This window comes from Magallana gigas, chromosome 3 (genome assembly GCF_963853765.1).
Source record: "Magallana gigas chromosome 3, xbMagGiga1.1, whole genome shotgun sequence".
Taxonomy (NCBI): Eukaryota; Metazoa; Mollusca; class Bivalvia; order Ostreida; family Ostreidae; genus Magallana; species Magallana gigas.
Window position 1 is genome coordinate 39,509,935 of NC_088855.1, and position 15,682 is coordinate 39,525,616.

The 15,682-nt window shown below is 33.4% G+C and overlaps 3 protein-coding genes across 3 annotated transcripts; 1 reads left to right on the forward strand and 2 right to left on the reverse strand.

Annotated features, from left to right (window-relative positions):
* Window positions 1-119: 119 nt before the first annotated feature.
* On the reverse strand, window positions 120-536 carry LOC136273452 (uncharacterized). The gene has a single exon (XM_066077876.1). It carries the CDS (start codon window positions 534-536, stop codon window positions 120-122), a length of 417 nt encoding a protein of 138 aa, XP_065933948.1.
* Window positions 537-620: 84 nt separating this feature from the next.
* LOC136273454 (putative nuclease HARBI1) lies at window positions 621-7,350 on the forward strand. Its single transcript, XM_066077877.1, has 5 exons — window positions 621-634; window positions 4,038-4,089; window positions 6,293-6,567; window positions 6,752-7,009; window positions 7,131-7,350. The coding sequence occupies exons 1-5, from the start codon at window positions 621-623 to the stop codon at window positions 7,348-7,350; spliced, it is 819 nt and encodes a 272-aa protein (XP_065933949.1).
* Window positions 7,351-8,993: 1,643 nt separating this feature from the next.
* On the reverse strand, window positions 8,994-10,506 carry LOC117692768 (uncharacterized). The gene is made up of 5 exons (XM_066077796.1): window positions 10,445-10,506; window positions 10,086-10,187; window positions 9,863-9,910; window positions 9,580-9,636; window positions 8,994-9,238 (listed from the first exon to the last, which is right to left on the reverse strand). Exons 3-5 carry the CDS (start codon window positions 9,906-9,908, stop codon window positions 9,015-9,017), a joined length of 327 nt encoding a protein of 108 aa, XP_065933868.1. The 5' UTR covers window positions 9,909-9,910; window positions 10,086-10,187; window positions 10,445-10,506; the 3' UTR covers window positions 8,994-9,014.
* Window positions 10,507-15,682: the final 5,176 nt, after the last annotated feature.

Genomic DNA, 15,682 nt, shown 5'->3' on the forward strand with positions numbered 1-15,682 from the left:
CGTTGGTAAATTTCTGGGGCTGACTTTATGCCAAATGGGAGTCTAAGCCAACGGAAACGACCAATTGGGGTATTGAAAGTCGTATGGTATGAAGATTCATTTTCAAGTTTAATTTGCATTTAACCAGATTTGGCGTCAAGAACTGAAAATACTTCTGCACCAGGAATAGAGAATGGTACTTCCTCTACTGTCTTCATGGGGTGGTGTTCTCTCTTAATGACCTCGTTAAGATCTTTAGGGTCAATACAAATTCTCACTTTGTTGTTCCTAATGCTCACAACCATCGAGCTTACCCATTCGGTAGGTTCTTCAACAGGTACAATGTATCCATCTGATTCCATTTCTCTCAGCTTTTCGATAATTCTTGGCTTTAACGATGCTGGCTGACGGCGCACTGGGTGAATCACACCTTTTGCATGTTCATCAATTTTAATTCTGTGTTCTCCTGGAAGAGTTCCAGTGGTACGGATTAGATCTGGGAAGTCACTACACTGTCCTAGCTGCACCGAATCACATTCAACAGTATCCACAAGCATAATGAGGTTTAGCTTTTCGGTTATGATGTTTTCCTGCGAAACGTTTACTACCTCAAACTTAGTTGTAATAGGTGTATCACCAATATGACTAGTGAGTGGTAAGTCAACGCAGAATTCAGGACAAATTTTGTGGTTTGTGAATGAACGCAGTACTGTATTTTCTGTGACTTCTGCTCATTGCCGTGCAAGTCTGCTCTTATGTACTTTGACTTGACGATTACGTTACATTTAGCTCCCGTGTCTAAGCGGAGTTCTAGAGCTCTGTCATGAACATACAGTGTAACGAGCCATTTATCTGACTTACGAGTGTCTGATCTGTCATCACTGGTAGAAAGAATATCTATCATGGCATCGTCATCACAGTCATCCGAATTGAATAAGTCTTCTGGTTCCAATGAGTACATCTTAGCCCGATTACGCTTCACACAGACTGATCTCCAATGGTCTGGTTTCTTACAGTAGTTACAAGTGGTACCGACTGCTGAACATTTGCTGTGGTTGGCATCAAATCCACAACGTGTGCAAGTATTTCTTACTTGTTCAGTCTTCTGCTTCATTTTACTGTCATGTTTCCTTGTTTCAGACTTCGTCTGTTTTGCTCCAAGTTTAGAAATTGGTATTTCGTCAGATCCTCGGATTAGTTTTAGTTGTGATTGGGACATTTCATAATGGCGCCCTATATCTAGAGTTTTGGCAAGATTTAAGCCCTGTCCTTGATCAAGTAGTCGTTCTTATACTTTTTTATGCGCTACTCCTGCGATAATTGCATCAATTAAGATGTCATCGGTGTCTGCATACTCACAGTCCATAAGGATTAAACGTAAGTCTTTGACAAATTTATCAAAAGATTCGCCTTCTTTCTGTTTAGGCTGCATGACTTTGAATTGCGCGGCCCTCTTGTTTTTTCTAGGTCTGACATACACATCGAACTTGTCCAATATTTTCTTGGGATCATCTTCCTCACCGTCATCCCAATCGAATATATATCTCACGACCTTGCTTTCCTATCCAAATACCTAGCCATCCGGTCTTGTCCTTTTTGTCTGCTTTACACAAAGGTCCCTTGAAAATGAAGTCCACGTGTTGTCTGAACCGCAGAAATTCGCTGTAGGTTTCAGGGTGGGACCAGTCCATGGAGGGTTGATCGAACGAAAAGGACATGATGACTTAACTGATCGATGTTTCCTGGCTCTTTTAGAGGTTTCTTACAGACGGACCGGCTTAGTCCTCTTTCTGACACCATATTATGTACTTGACAACAAGGCGGTAAGATGGCAACTTTATTCTGAACACGTGTTCGGATCCCGAACCCGATCAGATAATATGCACATATATAACAATACTGTGGTTGTTTAGTTAAAAAAATGTACAGAGAATATATCACGTAAAAGCCATTTAAACACATGCAAGAAAAGTTAAAAGTAAGCAGACTAGAAGGCATTTAAAATGTTAAAAGGTATTATTATATATTGTGCTGACAAAATAACTTACACTAGTTTTCCTGCAGAATTTATACATGTTCCCAAATCTCTAATATTCTCTCCAACCACTGTATCCCAACATGCAAGACAAAATAAAATATACAAGCACATTTCTCAAGATATTCCAATGGACTTTTCATGATAAGCAAAGCATGAAACAAGGAAATAAAATTTCTGCGTGCAATCCTGTCCCTCATGCACTTCAACAGGGTTGAAGTATACATCATCTGCTTGCGGTAGACACAGGATGAAACAATTACATTAAGTCAGCTGAATGTACTTTGAGGTGATATTCAAACATTTTTTGTAAAAAGTTAACTTTTAGATAATATAGCACCGATGTATGAACAAATTGAATGTTAATATATTATGCTATAGACCACATTGTAAGTAGACTTTAAAAGTTTGAATTTATCACCATTTCTTATTAAGGTTTTGTTGTGTTATTGCAGTTTTGTAATAACATCTTATGTTTTAACTGTTTAATAGTGCTGTTCAAATAATTATTCGTTAAAAACTATTTTCAGCACAAATCTGGCTCATCACCTGTCGTCCGTTTATCTCTCTGTCAATTGTCAGTTAATTTTTGTTAACATTTTTCAATTCCTCCCAGAATAGAGATAGTTTATTTCAACTCAAATTATTTGCAGAGCTGTATGAAAAATGTTTAAAACGTCATTTTTACAAGTATATCCCCAAAAAAGTAAACATTGGCCTTAATTTGAGTTCAAAGTTCTCCCATGACGTGAAAAAGAAACAGAATTTTAAACTACCAAAACATACCAAGAGTTATGCATAAGCAGTACATGTCCACTGTCAGCATCCCCAATTGTGCTAAATAGGTTACGAAAAAATTTGGTGAAGTTTATTTTTGAACGGTAAAAACAAGTCATTTAAAATTTTCTTCATCATCTGTTGATCAATCTTTATCGAACTCAAAATGGTCTTAAGTTTCTAATGATAAAGCGACACAGGAAGTTTCAAATCAACACACCGAACCATAACGAAAAAAAGTCTTGAAAAGAAATTGAGAGAGAATGACCAAAAGCAAAAATTGAAGAATATTAATAGTCCCTGTGGTTTCATCGATAGGGGACTTAATCTCTTTATTTAAACGCATGATTTTATCGTGTATACATACCTAAATTTGTTCATTCACGATTGCATTGTTCTTCTTTTTTTCTTAAACATTGCCCATATTTATCACCGGAAAATTCGTTTCTTATTAATAACTGCAGGTTTGTAACTTTGGGTTAACTAAATGAAGCTGGAAGTTACATTACTAAACGTTAAAGCATAATTTTTGTGTTGTGTTTCTGCTAGAAATAAGGGAAACTGTACAACCACGTAAAACTTCCTACTATAAGAGCTTGGAAATAAGGATAAAAAGATAGATAAAGAAGATAAAAACTTTGTGTCATATTTACGCTGATCAAATTTATAGATATCTATGCATAATCTATGAACTGATTTTTGGTCTCCTCGATTTCATGTATATTCCTATATTTCAAGTCACGAGGGGATGTCCCTCTTAAAATTCAAACACTTATAGCGGGCTTTAATAATTGGTCTGACTGTTAATTATAGACGTTTATCCATTTAAGTGAACTTTTGAAATTGTCAAGGACATATGTTCAAAGAATATTTACCAAGCATTTACAATTAAATTCGATGAAACGTCAAGTTATTCTGCATACTTTGAGAACTACACCAGATATATACCTAACTCGTTTTTGACGACTAATTTAGTTTGCGTTGTAATTTTTGAAAGCTTTTCTTTGTTGACGACTAGGCTATTGTTGGATAGATCACAAATATTACGTATGAAGTTTGATGCATTTGATACTCAGCACCACAAATTATGTAAGAATACTAACATTCCAAGTTAAGAATACTTTTTTCATTCATATAAAGACACCACTATGCAAATGTCGGTTTTAGGCATATTATCCACATAAAAAAGTCATCATTCATTTATCATTTTCAGTGACATTGTGATATTGTTGCTTTATTTTTACAGCTCGGGGGCTGATGGCGGAGTTGGGTCAACCAAAAGGCCCCGACATGTTAAAGTATGTAATTATGTAAATTATGAAATTCTGATAGATAGGGCCCAGGGGCCCGTTTCACTAAAAAGCGCACGCCCGGCGTAACCTTACGCCTGTCGTAAGTCCGGATTTAAGTATGTTGCTGAGAATATCGGTGCTGACCGTAATGTTAAATTGTACAATTTGTCATGTAAATTTTATTAACTTCATATAAAATTAAGATAATAAAGAAAATAAAGAGTTAGGTGGTACCACTTCTCGAATAGAAACTTTCTTACCATGTTTTATGCACTTTCTTTATTTTTGCACTTGCCGTTTACATTTTAAAATAACATATTTAGACAATCGATATATAGTTTTCATTTGATTACTGTTATTCAATAATTTGATTTACGTTTCATATTTTTTAGTAAATTCGGCAATGAATAGTGCAGAAAATATACATACATGATACACATGTAGTACAAAGGTATATTTATATAAGAAATGTCTAGCATTGCAAGCATTTCATCCCCCCCCCCCCAACTTACACGCAAAATATGTTTGAGCGTGATATTTTGAAATTTAAAACTCACTAAGTGAATTATTGACTTTAATTTTTCTCTTTTTTTTATTTATATTTTGGTGAGTAAAGGGTGTTAGCTTATTAGGTAGTTAAATCACAAAAGTATTTTCAGTATTGTTAAAGTGTAAATACCAAAATATGATAAAAGCTCCAACTATGTAACTATGTTTTAGAGTCGTCAAAAGTCCCTTTTTTATTTTTAAATATTAGATAATGTGTTAATCATACAACTGATGCAAACACTGACTCCAGATTAAATAGATTTTATTTCGTAGATTACATACACCTCTTCTCTATTAACTTCAAAGTTATCTGAAACCTCGTTCAATATACTAAATACACTTGTAAGTGTACTTGGGTAGTTTATTTTGAGTCCACCATACGTCTGACACATACATCTGTACCTTGGATCTGATAACTTTGGTGAAACATTTACAAATAAACGAGCATGCACTTCTGGTTTGTATTATTTCCATACATATACTAAGCAATATTATAGTTCAAGTATTAATCATAATATAGTAAAATAGTGATCAAGGAAATATATTAATACATAGTTTAAGAATTAAAGAAATCAAAGGAGAGAGGCTTTTTTGTCATGGACTTTTTTTAAATGAATAGACCTATAAAAATGTGTTAAGCCTAATGGGGTAGCCGCGGATATAAATGTATATGACATTTTTATCCGCTACTTGTGTTAATGTCTGGTTAAAAAATTCTGAACCTGTTCTCTCCCCCCCCCCCCCACCCCAAGCATCAAATAATGTTTTTATCTTTAAAAAGTCTTTATTTCATTTAATTATTAGTACATGCATTGTAACCGGGTCTTGATGCAGATGACATAATAACACCAAGTTGATTTTATAGGTTTCGATTCCTTTTTCAATAAATTGTAGGAATATGGCAATTGCAGGATATCACACTAGAACAACACATACATAAAACATATAAGCACACAACAAAGACAATACAAACACAAACATCGCACAGACATTGACATAAAACATATATTTACTTACATGTAGGTCACCTATTAATATTATCAGCAAGGAGCGATAATTTGATAATTTATATTTAAACAATAATTCCAAATGATCAGAAATATTTACGGTAATAAATATCAATAAAACTATTTACAGCAATGACAGAAACATATAGTAACCAATTTATGGAACTGAGTGCAGGTCCTATTTACTGGATTTCATATCACGAATCGATCACCATATTCACGATATCAATTGTACACACTGTCAGCAGTGACCAATACTGATTAATCAAAGCGTAGAATAAAAACACCTTTATACAAATGGAATATTCCAAAATCATTTCTTTACTCTATATATTTTGACTTAACCATTATTCTAAATAGGAGTGTTTAGGTTTAATCACACACAACACAGTATTGCAGTGCAGCGCAAAGAGTGAGAGATTGAATGAATGAGTGAATGAATGATATGTGAATCAAAATACCTTAATACTATACAAAACTAAAATTAAAACTAGGTAACACTACTACATTTTATCATTATCTTTTGTTTATTTTATTTTATTTACTTTTTTTAGCTTGTCGAAGATTTTGAACTAATTTCCAGGCTGCCCTCACCCTCTTTTATAAACATACTACAGGTGTGTTATGTCAACAGTACCTTTAAATCATTCCAGGTTCTAACATGCTTGCGTTTCCTAGCTAAAGGAGACTACCTCTCAGAAACAACAGACATTCATGGGATCTCCAAATCATCTGGTTGTCTGGCTGTTCATCGAGTGGTCGATGCTGTCTGCAAAGCTTTGCAGAACATAGAGTTCCCTACAAGGAGGGAACACATTTCCCGTACCAAAGCGTCGTTCTACAAGATTGCTGGGTTCCCAAATGTGATTGGTGCCATCGACGGGACTCAGATACCCATACAAGGCATGGGAACAGATGATGAACATCTGTATGTCTGCAGAAAGGGTTTTCATTCCATAAACGTGCGAGGGGTTGTTGACGCAGATTTAAGGTTTGGATATTAAAACTCTCAAGTTAGATAAAGTTGAATTGCTAATTAAAAGTTTAAACGCTTATATATACACCAAAGTAATACTTATGTTTTTATTTTTCAAATATTAATTGATTTCCAGGTTCACAAATGCCGTCTGCAAATTCCCAGGAGCAACCCATGATGCGTTCATTTTGCAAAACAGCTCCTTGCCAAATTTGATTGAAAGCCTTCAGGATGGAGGTTGGCTGATAGGTGATTCGGGTTATCCCCTTAAAGAGTGGCTGATGACTCCTATCAGCAACCCGAGGAGTGGACAAGAAGAGCGATACAATTCGGCTCACTGTCGTACTAGAAATGCTATTGAAAGGGCATTTGGTGTGCTTAAAGCACGTTTCAGGTACGTCACCTTTTAATCAAAATATCAAATTTAATTCAGATCAGGAAATGGTGTATTGAAAAAAAGAATTTTCTTCTAAAAGAGTGAAAACCTAAAACATTTCAAACTTATAAATCAACAGGTGCTTACACGAAACTGGAGGATGCTTGCCTTATAGACCAGACAAATGCACGAAAATAATTGAATGTGCTATGAGGCTACACAACTTGGCCATAAATGAGAGGGTGCCTCTCATGGTAGAAACTGAGGAAGAAGATGATGTCCAGCAACCATTTGCTCCAGTTATCCCCAACAATTGTACTGCAGCAATGCTGAGAGATAGACTTGTACAAAGAGTTTGAAGAGGTATTTAGGTTTTAAGTTGCTTCAATTTTCATGTTAAATTTTTTTGGGTAAATTGGAAGTCTTGCTATTCTATTGACCAACAATAAAATGATTTCCAGACTTTGATTAGTCATATTTTTGTTGAGACCCTTTTTAGCTCACCTGAGCTGAAAGCTCAAGTGAGCTATTCTGATCACATTTTGTCTGTCGTCCGTAAAGCCAGGAAAGCTGAAACTTGTGTGGAAGCATCCTCGGGTAGTGTAGATTCAAAGTTGTGAAATTCATGACCCCCGGGGATAGTGCGGGGCCACAATGGGGGTCGAAGTTTTACATAGGAATATATAGAGTAAATCGTTAAAAATCTTCTCCTCAGAAAATCATGATCCCTGGGGGTAGGGTGGGCCACATTTGGAGGGGGGGGGGTGTGTTAAAGTTTAACATAGGAAATAGGAATATATAGAGTAAATCTTTAAAAATCTTCTTCTCAAAAACTAATCAGCCAGAGGATTCTTTATAATTTTATAATTGTTAAGACTTTGTGTCCAGGACAATTCTTTGGCCTCACAAGAAGGTTCAGAGTTTGATGTAGCTTTATATCCCATATATAAACAATTGTTAAGGATCTTTTTGAGAACTGCAATACTCATCATGTGATATGACTATAAAATCATTCTGTTAGAAAAGGAACTAATGATTATAAACATAAGAATATCCAGGGGGAAAAATGGATTTTATTTATACAGGATCTACATGTATTATTGTACATTGTCCAGATTGTTTGTATTATGACTCCATTAAGTTGATTTTATCATACCTATTGTTCCTCATGTGAGCGATGTGGCCCATGGGCCTCTTGTTTGAGGTTCTGATTGAAGCAAAACTACATTATTGTCGCCCTGTACACAAATCGATTTGTTATGTATTGCATTGTACAGGAATCTTTATTATGATAAAATTAAAGATTTGTTTTCACTCATTATATCACACAGGTTTAAGTACACACAGAATTATTATATTAGCATCTTTAGGTAGCAAAATAAATTTCTCAGAAACACAGTTCACATTGCTTTAAATGTTACTTTATTATGATGACAGAAGTTAAATAATTGTACATGGACAATATATATCAATATAAAAAAAAATACTACATGTACTAGCATTTTGATATAATATTAACCAGTTCACAAAACAATCAACAGATAACAAGCAGTTTCTAATCTGAAAAAACCATTATACTGGATCCTGCAATCAACAATTTTCTCTCCATTTTTAACAATTTATCATCAGAGACTTTCATCAGGACTCCACAAAAATACAAAGTCTTACAAATTAATAAATGTACCAGCAATTCTTTTTTTATTAGCATTAAGATATGTAACTACAGTTTTCCCTATAAATAATATCATGAACATTTCAACAAGAGGTCCATAGTTCACATACAGTAGTAAAATGAAACATTTTTTGAATATTGTAATGATTTTAAATTACCATACATTAGAATGTAGCTTAGTAGTTCTTGAGAAGAAGATTTTTATAAAGATTTTACCCAATGATTTTTATGTAGAACTATTTTGAGGGTCATTGTCTTAACAATTTAAAATCTTTACTAAATATAGAAGCTTTGATATAAATATTCTTTTGAAGAAGATATTAACCTATCTTAAGTTTTTTAGTGCATATATTAAGAGAATTTAATTACAGGAGATAACGACAATGACAATGGTTGAGAATTTCCAGACTGGTGCATGGAGTTGCTTATGGATTCAACTGCAATGATGCTTCTGCGTTGTAGTTCAAGCATTTCTTCAAGAATCTTGATTTTTCTCGATCTGTATGTCTCCAGTTTAGAAATCTTCTCCTCTTCCATAGATAACAGCTGTGATATGTGTACCGGAACTTCATTTTCTTTTAAAGAAAAGTTTTAGAAAGCATGAGAATAGATTTTCTTTTTTTTTTAAAATATCAATTCATTCTAACAAAGTCAATAAGGGTTTTTTCTCTAAAGGTTTTATCTACACTAAATAGACTGCTGACATTTAACAAACATTTTTTTAACTAACCTCCTAGTGTAAGACTTGCATGAGAAAAAATGGCTGTATATTATTTGTTGAAATCAAACTTAATAAGATATCATTATGACAAAGTAGTGTGATGGACAACTTTTTAGTTCTCTTTAACAATATCACTGACCATATGCCTCCTTAAAGAATTAAAATTCACTTTACAAGGCTCGATTTCATTGTTACCTTTCCTTTGCACCTTTGTCTGTTTTCTTGGCCTTTCTTGACTTTGACTAGACTCGCCTGAAATTAAATTTGTAATAATTCAATATTCATTTGTAATGCACTATTACACTTGTATAAACTTGTATAAACTTTTTTATGCCTTCACAATCATTAGTGCTTAAAAACCTATCAATTAATTTGTATAAAGTTATATGTTGATATTTTTTGTCTCATGCTATCAAACTTTTGAAACAATATTGTTAAATTGTTATTCATTACATTAATTGTGTTGTTTTAAACTTACTCTCAAAATTCATGTCTTTGTATGTGCTGCTGTTGATACTTGTCATTCCTTTGATAGAAAGAATATGATAAATGAAACAAAATTAGCAATCGAAAAAATTATGTTCAAAAGAAATTGTTATATAGTTAATAATATGCATTTCATGAAAATAAATATTCAATTCAATAAGTATATATCAGTTATCTTGTGTGAAGGGATCATCAGATCTAGTTCATGTACATACTTGCACATGGGGTTGAAGCAGACTCGCTCAGTTCTGAATTTTCTGATGCCGGAACTTCATGGATAATAATCCCTGCAGGTACCACTGGGGATGGTCTACTTTCTACAAAATGATTAATAAGGTTACTTTTTGGTATTAGAAACTGAGACACTTCTTATGATAAACATAATGGTGGATGGTTTGAATAAAAAATACTTGTTTAAAATATTCAACATCAAGAACTATATTATTTCATTCTATGAAAAAGTGCATCAACATAAAAAGTTTGTATTACATGTGATTACAGTCTGGGTGTTGTGATTTACCCTAGGTTAATATCAATGTGAAAATTCATAAATATATATAAAAAGCCAATTTACCACATTCTGCGGTATCAACTCCACCATTGATGCCTTCAATTGCAACATCTGATAAAGACTGTAGAACCTTTAAAAATTAGCATACCTTTAATAAAGGAAGAAATGATTTGTTCATGACAGACAGACAAATATTTTACTACTTATATTCATAAGAATTTTTTGTAAGTATTTACCAAATTTTCCCAATTTTTGAACATGAAATTTAGGGCTGGTCCTCCTCCTGTCTGTTTCATTGATCTCCTCCTCTCTGCTTCCTTTTTCTTGTCAGACTTTGCATGTCTGCCAATTTTTTCTTCATTGAAACAGCATTGACTCTATTAGAATATAAATATTTGCCTTAAGTACTTAAATATATGTTTTTAAATTATATCAAATTTGTGCAGTCTTAGAGTGTATCTGTGTACACACATATACATGTATTTGCACATTTTTTGTGCTTATAGCCTTATAGATAATGAATTTGTGAAAAAAAATGACAAAATGTATCTAAAAAGTTTCAACTCATTTTTTTTAATATTTAAAAATCCTGAAACCATCTTAAAAAGTTACATTGCCAGTAAGGCAGTAATATTGACCCAACCCACAACAGCTGATTGAGTAACTCAGTCAATTTATGGGGCCAATATGTATAATATATATATGAGAGATATTGTTTATTATATACATCCGTATATATGAAAGATATATCATTATATTTAACATTCACATGACAGAAAAAAAATCTTACAATTAAGCTACTGCACTGTTTCTGTATGATATATATTACTGATAAATGAGAGAGTTTTTTTTAACATTGTTAAAGATTTATTATTAAGGACCAGGCAAAATTTATCACTATGATGGGACAGGTACACACAGGCATGGGACAATGACTTTTTTCATAAAAGAAAAGTATGGAACAAAACTTTTTTTAGCATTTGATAACACCCATGGGACAAACATTTTTTAAAAATGAGTTGCAGTTCTCAACTAAAGAATGTTTTTTTATTTTAAACATATTCTATATTTTAGAGACAAAAAATCTTTAAAAAAAACTTATTCAAGAGGGAGTTACTCCCCTTGTTATCCAAAACTGTCACTTGTCACCTATAACTTACCTTTAAATCACACTAACATCCTCTGAAATATCTTGTCTTAAAATTAGAAAGCTTATGCAATTCTGAGAAAAAGTATGCCTCGCATTGCCAATTCCATTGAGGTTTAAGAAAAATATGGCCATTTAAGTGAACCCACCATTTCCACTTTTCTATTATTAACATAGAGTCATAGGGCTCTCCTTTAGTTAAACATATTTATTATAATCTTTTTGATATCAATTGTTGTTCAACATCCTTTAATAAGAAACCGTATTCAGTACTACACACATTTACATGATAGTATCATGATAAAAGCCTCACATCACTTAGAAATACCCTTGCATGTATTACCCTCCCCCTATCTTTAGATTTTCATAAAAAGCATCAGTTTGAAATAGTGATAAATATACCCCTTCACGATAACCGTTGTAATGCTCTCTTGCAGGGCAAACTGATATACCGGTACTTTGCCAAAATTTCAGTACATAGAAAATTAAATGACGTAAAAAAACAATTGACGTTATATGTCATATTTCACCAAACTATGTAATTTTGTCCTGCAAATGAGCAGTACCACAGTTACCGTGAAGGCGTTAATTTTGCCTGGTCCCTAAATAAAACAGAACATAGCCTTGAAGATATCTGACATTTTTGAAAAAATATTTCAAAACTGAATCGCAGTAATTAAATCATTTTGTTGAAAAATCTATGAATACAGAAATATTTCCAGAAACTAATGTTATTGTGAGTTTCCTCTATTATTTACCTCAGTGATGTTCAGCTTACATCTGATTACTATATCTAAAAATATCCCGACGTCATATGTCAATTTCAGCGTGTGCTACTTTATGTAAAGCATATTTATAAAATTCTTTCAAAAACTGTCCTCAAATGAATATATATTTAATATATTTAGAACAACTGAATAAAAAATGTAACTAGATGCTGTCATTAGACAGTAATACCCGCACCAAGTGTTTTCCCCTAAATAACACTGTTTTGTACCAGTTTAATTAAAAATGAAGACCACATGCAAACTCCGGTTATACATTTAAAAATTATAATTTTCATAACTGAAGGATGAGATCCCTTCCCATATGATAATACACATGAGCAGCACTTTATGTGCAATTTGGGGTTGAACTATTTGCAGTGAATTTTCAGTTAATCAATAATCTTAACATTTCATGTCATAAAAAGTATAATGGTCTATATAATTATTACAAACAAAATTTAAAAATGCCCCCTCCCCGTGGCGGTTGCCGGTTTTAGATTTGCTTCTGTGTGCATACATACATTTTGTATGCACATCATCGTGTGCACAGATTTAGAGAAAGGGTGGGAGTGAGGGGTCCAGACCCCCCCCCCCCCCAATGAAAATTCATTTATATCAATTGTTAAATTACCAAAAAATACACCTTGGACCCCAATGCTCTTCCATACATGTAATGGCTCTAACCCACTGCGCTTCAATGTTAGGTAACATTATTTAGGGGGTAAATATTTAATTAATATTTAATATACTTTATTGTTTATCTCAATAGGAAGTATACATCACAATCTGCAGGTGTCCTGCACCACCTTAAAGCTGTTTTTTACCTAATAAAATGGTGCAAGTGGATTTGAAGAATAGGTCATAAAAATACATGCATGTTACAAATAACTGATCTTTGTCTGAAGTTACGTACACAACACAGATCTGCAGGTATCATTAGCGGGTACTAGTTTTACCCAGCTCTTCGATTAGATGGGTTCGCGTGTATACATACATGTCTGTGTTTTCCATATGCAGAAAAGGATTAGTTAAGATCAGCTAAAGGAATTCATTATTGTGTTTTAATTGGATTATTATTATGATGCTGACCAATATAGGTAAGCATAATACATGTAGTAGCAGTAGCACAATATAATGAGATGCCAGCATACATAAATTCTACTTTCACTTTCTAAATGTGATCTCCCTTTGACAGCATACTGTATCATCATCTTTTAATATTTAAATAAGCTTATCATCGTTACATATCCTATCGCATTTGTAAAGTTTCTGTCATTTTAGTTGCAAAAGTTATTTTTTTCATTTGTCAGACTTGCACTATTGAGTTGACCCCATCTTGACCCTGTATAAACAATTTCTTATTAAATTTGTGTATGACATGTAAGTAAGTGTACTATAGACACTTAATTATCATTTTTATATGAGTTATAATAGGAAGGAATATTTCTTTCTTAATGTATTATAATGCATCAAATACAATGTAGGTCATGACCTTATGGGACTAGCTGTTCTGACCCCACGAAACAGGAAAATACAAAATATCTTCTAATGTCATTATGATGTATCAAATGGTGTAAAGTACATTAATGACCCCCAGCTGTTGTCTTTAACCCGCTTTGCCCGAGTAAGTGCATAGGAGAGTTGCATGATTAAAATCAACTCCCAATAAAGTATTTTATCAATGTTACAGTAGTGTTTGATCCATTTGGGTAATTCCTAGCCTAATGATGTCACTGCTTTGCTTAGGAGACTTTACAATTGCCCCAAATAGGCGAAAACACATGCATATAACATTTTGTTTATAAATCTTAAAAATTGAATTAAGCAATTTCAAAATGTTAATGTGCATCAGGAGAGCTAGAAAAAGCAATCAAGAATTAAATGATTTAAAATTTGCTACTGCACACATGTAAGAATGTATTAAGAAGACTGAATCTTAAGAACCAGGTTGGGGGGGGGGGGGGAGAATGTGGAGTATAAACATTTATAATTTGATCATTTATTGTTATTAATTTTAACTTGTCAATGAATACTAGTTATTGATCCCAAGGTAGAAATATGACCTCTGATCATATCTCAATAGATCATTTGTCAATTATGCAAGGTGTAATGTAATTTTTTTTAAGAATAATTTTTTTTTACCAGTTTATAAAAGTTTTTAGACACCCAAATTATATTTTGATTTAATAGATCATTCGACAATTAAGGGGGGGGGGAGGGCCAGTTTATATTTGAGTTTGTTTGGGGGTGGGGTTCCAAGTCATATATTTGACAATTTTTTTAATTTAAATTAAAATAAGACCAAACCATACTACAGTCATGAACATGAATAGTATAGAACAAAACACAAACTAATACATGTATATATACATAGGAAGTATTACAAAACATAGATGATTGATCTATATCTGGGTTCCTAAATTGAATCATATATCATGTACATATTATATTATTGTTTCTTTGTTCAAGGCATTTCAGATGGTATGTAGGTCATAATCCCAAGTGCTCTTCCTGAAATTATCAAATATCATAAAAACCATTGAGATCCCCACCTTAATCCAAAAATATTATTCCTCCTTAGGTCATGGCGCATCAGATTATTATGGCATGTAAGTCATGACCCTAACGGGTGTCAAAAGGGTGTGGGGTCTAACATTGAACCTTGTAGGAAGAATCGTAGGCTCTATTTTAAATGGTAACTTGAAAACGGACAAAGATAATAATATAGGGTTTTCATAATCATATATTGACTGTTACTGGCAATATATAGGGTTTATTAGATTTGACCCCTGGGATCATATCCACCACCCCCCCCCCCCCCCCCCCCCCCAGGAATTTGAAATTACCATATATCTCAGAAACTGTTATAATCATGACCCCTAAACCATAGATATTCATGTTTTTGATGTCAAGAGGCATCAAATGTTATGTAGGTCATGGGCCCTGTGGGTGGTTCTGATCCCCTCGAACAGCAAGTCCCTTAATATCTTCAAAACAGTTGAGATCCCCACCCTTAAACCATATATATTCTTGTTCCTTGTGTCAAGGGGCATCAAACGGTATGTAGGTCATGGGCCCCGGGGGTGGTCATGACCCCCCTCGAACAGGAAGTACACGAATATCTCGAAAACGGTTGAGATCCCCACCCCTTAACCATATATTAATATATTCTTGATCCCGAAAGGGCATCAAAAGACATGTAGGTAATGGGCCTCAGGGTTAAATTTAATTTTTCAAAACCGTAATGCACATCTATATTGATCTATGGAACAGTTCCTATCATATCCCAAGATATGATGTGTCTATCCATTAAATCATAAAAGGAGTTCTAGGATCTATGTTTTTTTGAAGTGATAAACGTCAATTTTCTGCTACTTTTTGACTCCC

What these genes read in the sequence shown, in the direction of transcription:
- LOC136273452 (XM_066077876.1), bottom strand. Translation starts at nt 536, where the DNA reads ATGCTTGTGGATACTGTTGAATGTGATTCGGTGCAGCTAGGACAGTGT.
- LOC136273454 (XM_066077877.1), top strand. An exon ending in GGAACAGATGATGAACATCT is followed by an intron (nt 6,568 to 6,751) that starts GTATGTCTGCAG and finishes ATTGATTTCCAG; the next exon opens with GTTCACAAATGCCGTCTGCA. An exon ending in GTGCTTAAAGCACGTTTCAG is followed by an intron (nt 7,010 to 7,130) that starts GTACGTCACCTT and finishes ATAAATCAACAG; the next exon opens with GTGCTTACACGAAACTGGAG.
- LOC117692768 (XM_066077796.1), bottom strand. Translation starts at nt 9,908, where the DNA reads ATGACAAGTATCAACAGCAGCACATACAAAGACATGAATTTTGAGA. An exon ending in CAAAGACATGAATTTTGAGA is followed by an intron (nt 9,637 to 9,862) that starts GTAAGTTTAAAA and finishes ATTTAATTTCAG; the next exon opens with GCGAGTCTAGTCAAAGTCAA. An exon ending in GACAAAGGTGCAAAGGAAAG is followed by an intron (nt 9,239 to 9,579) that starts GTAACAATGAAA and finishes TTTCTTTAAAAG; the next exon opens with AAAATGAAGTTCCGGTACAC.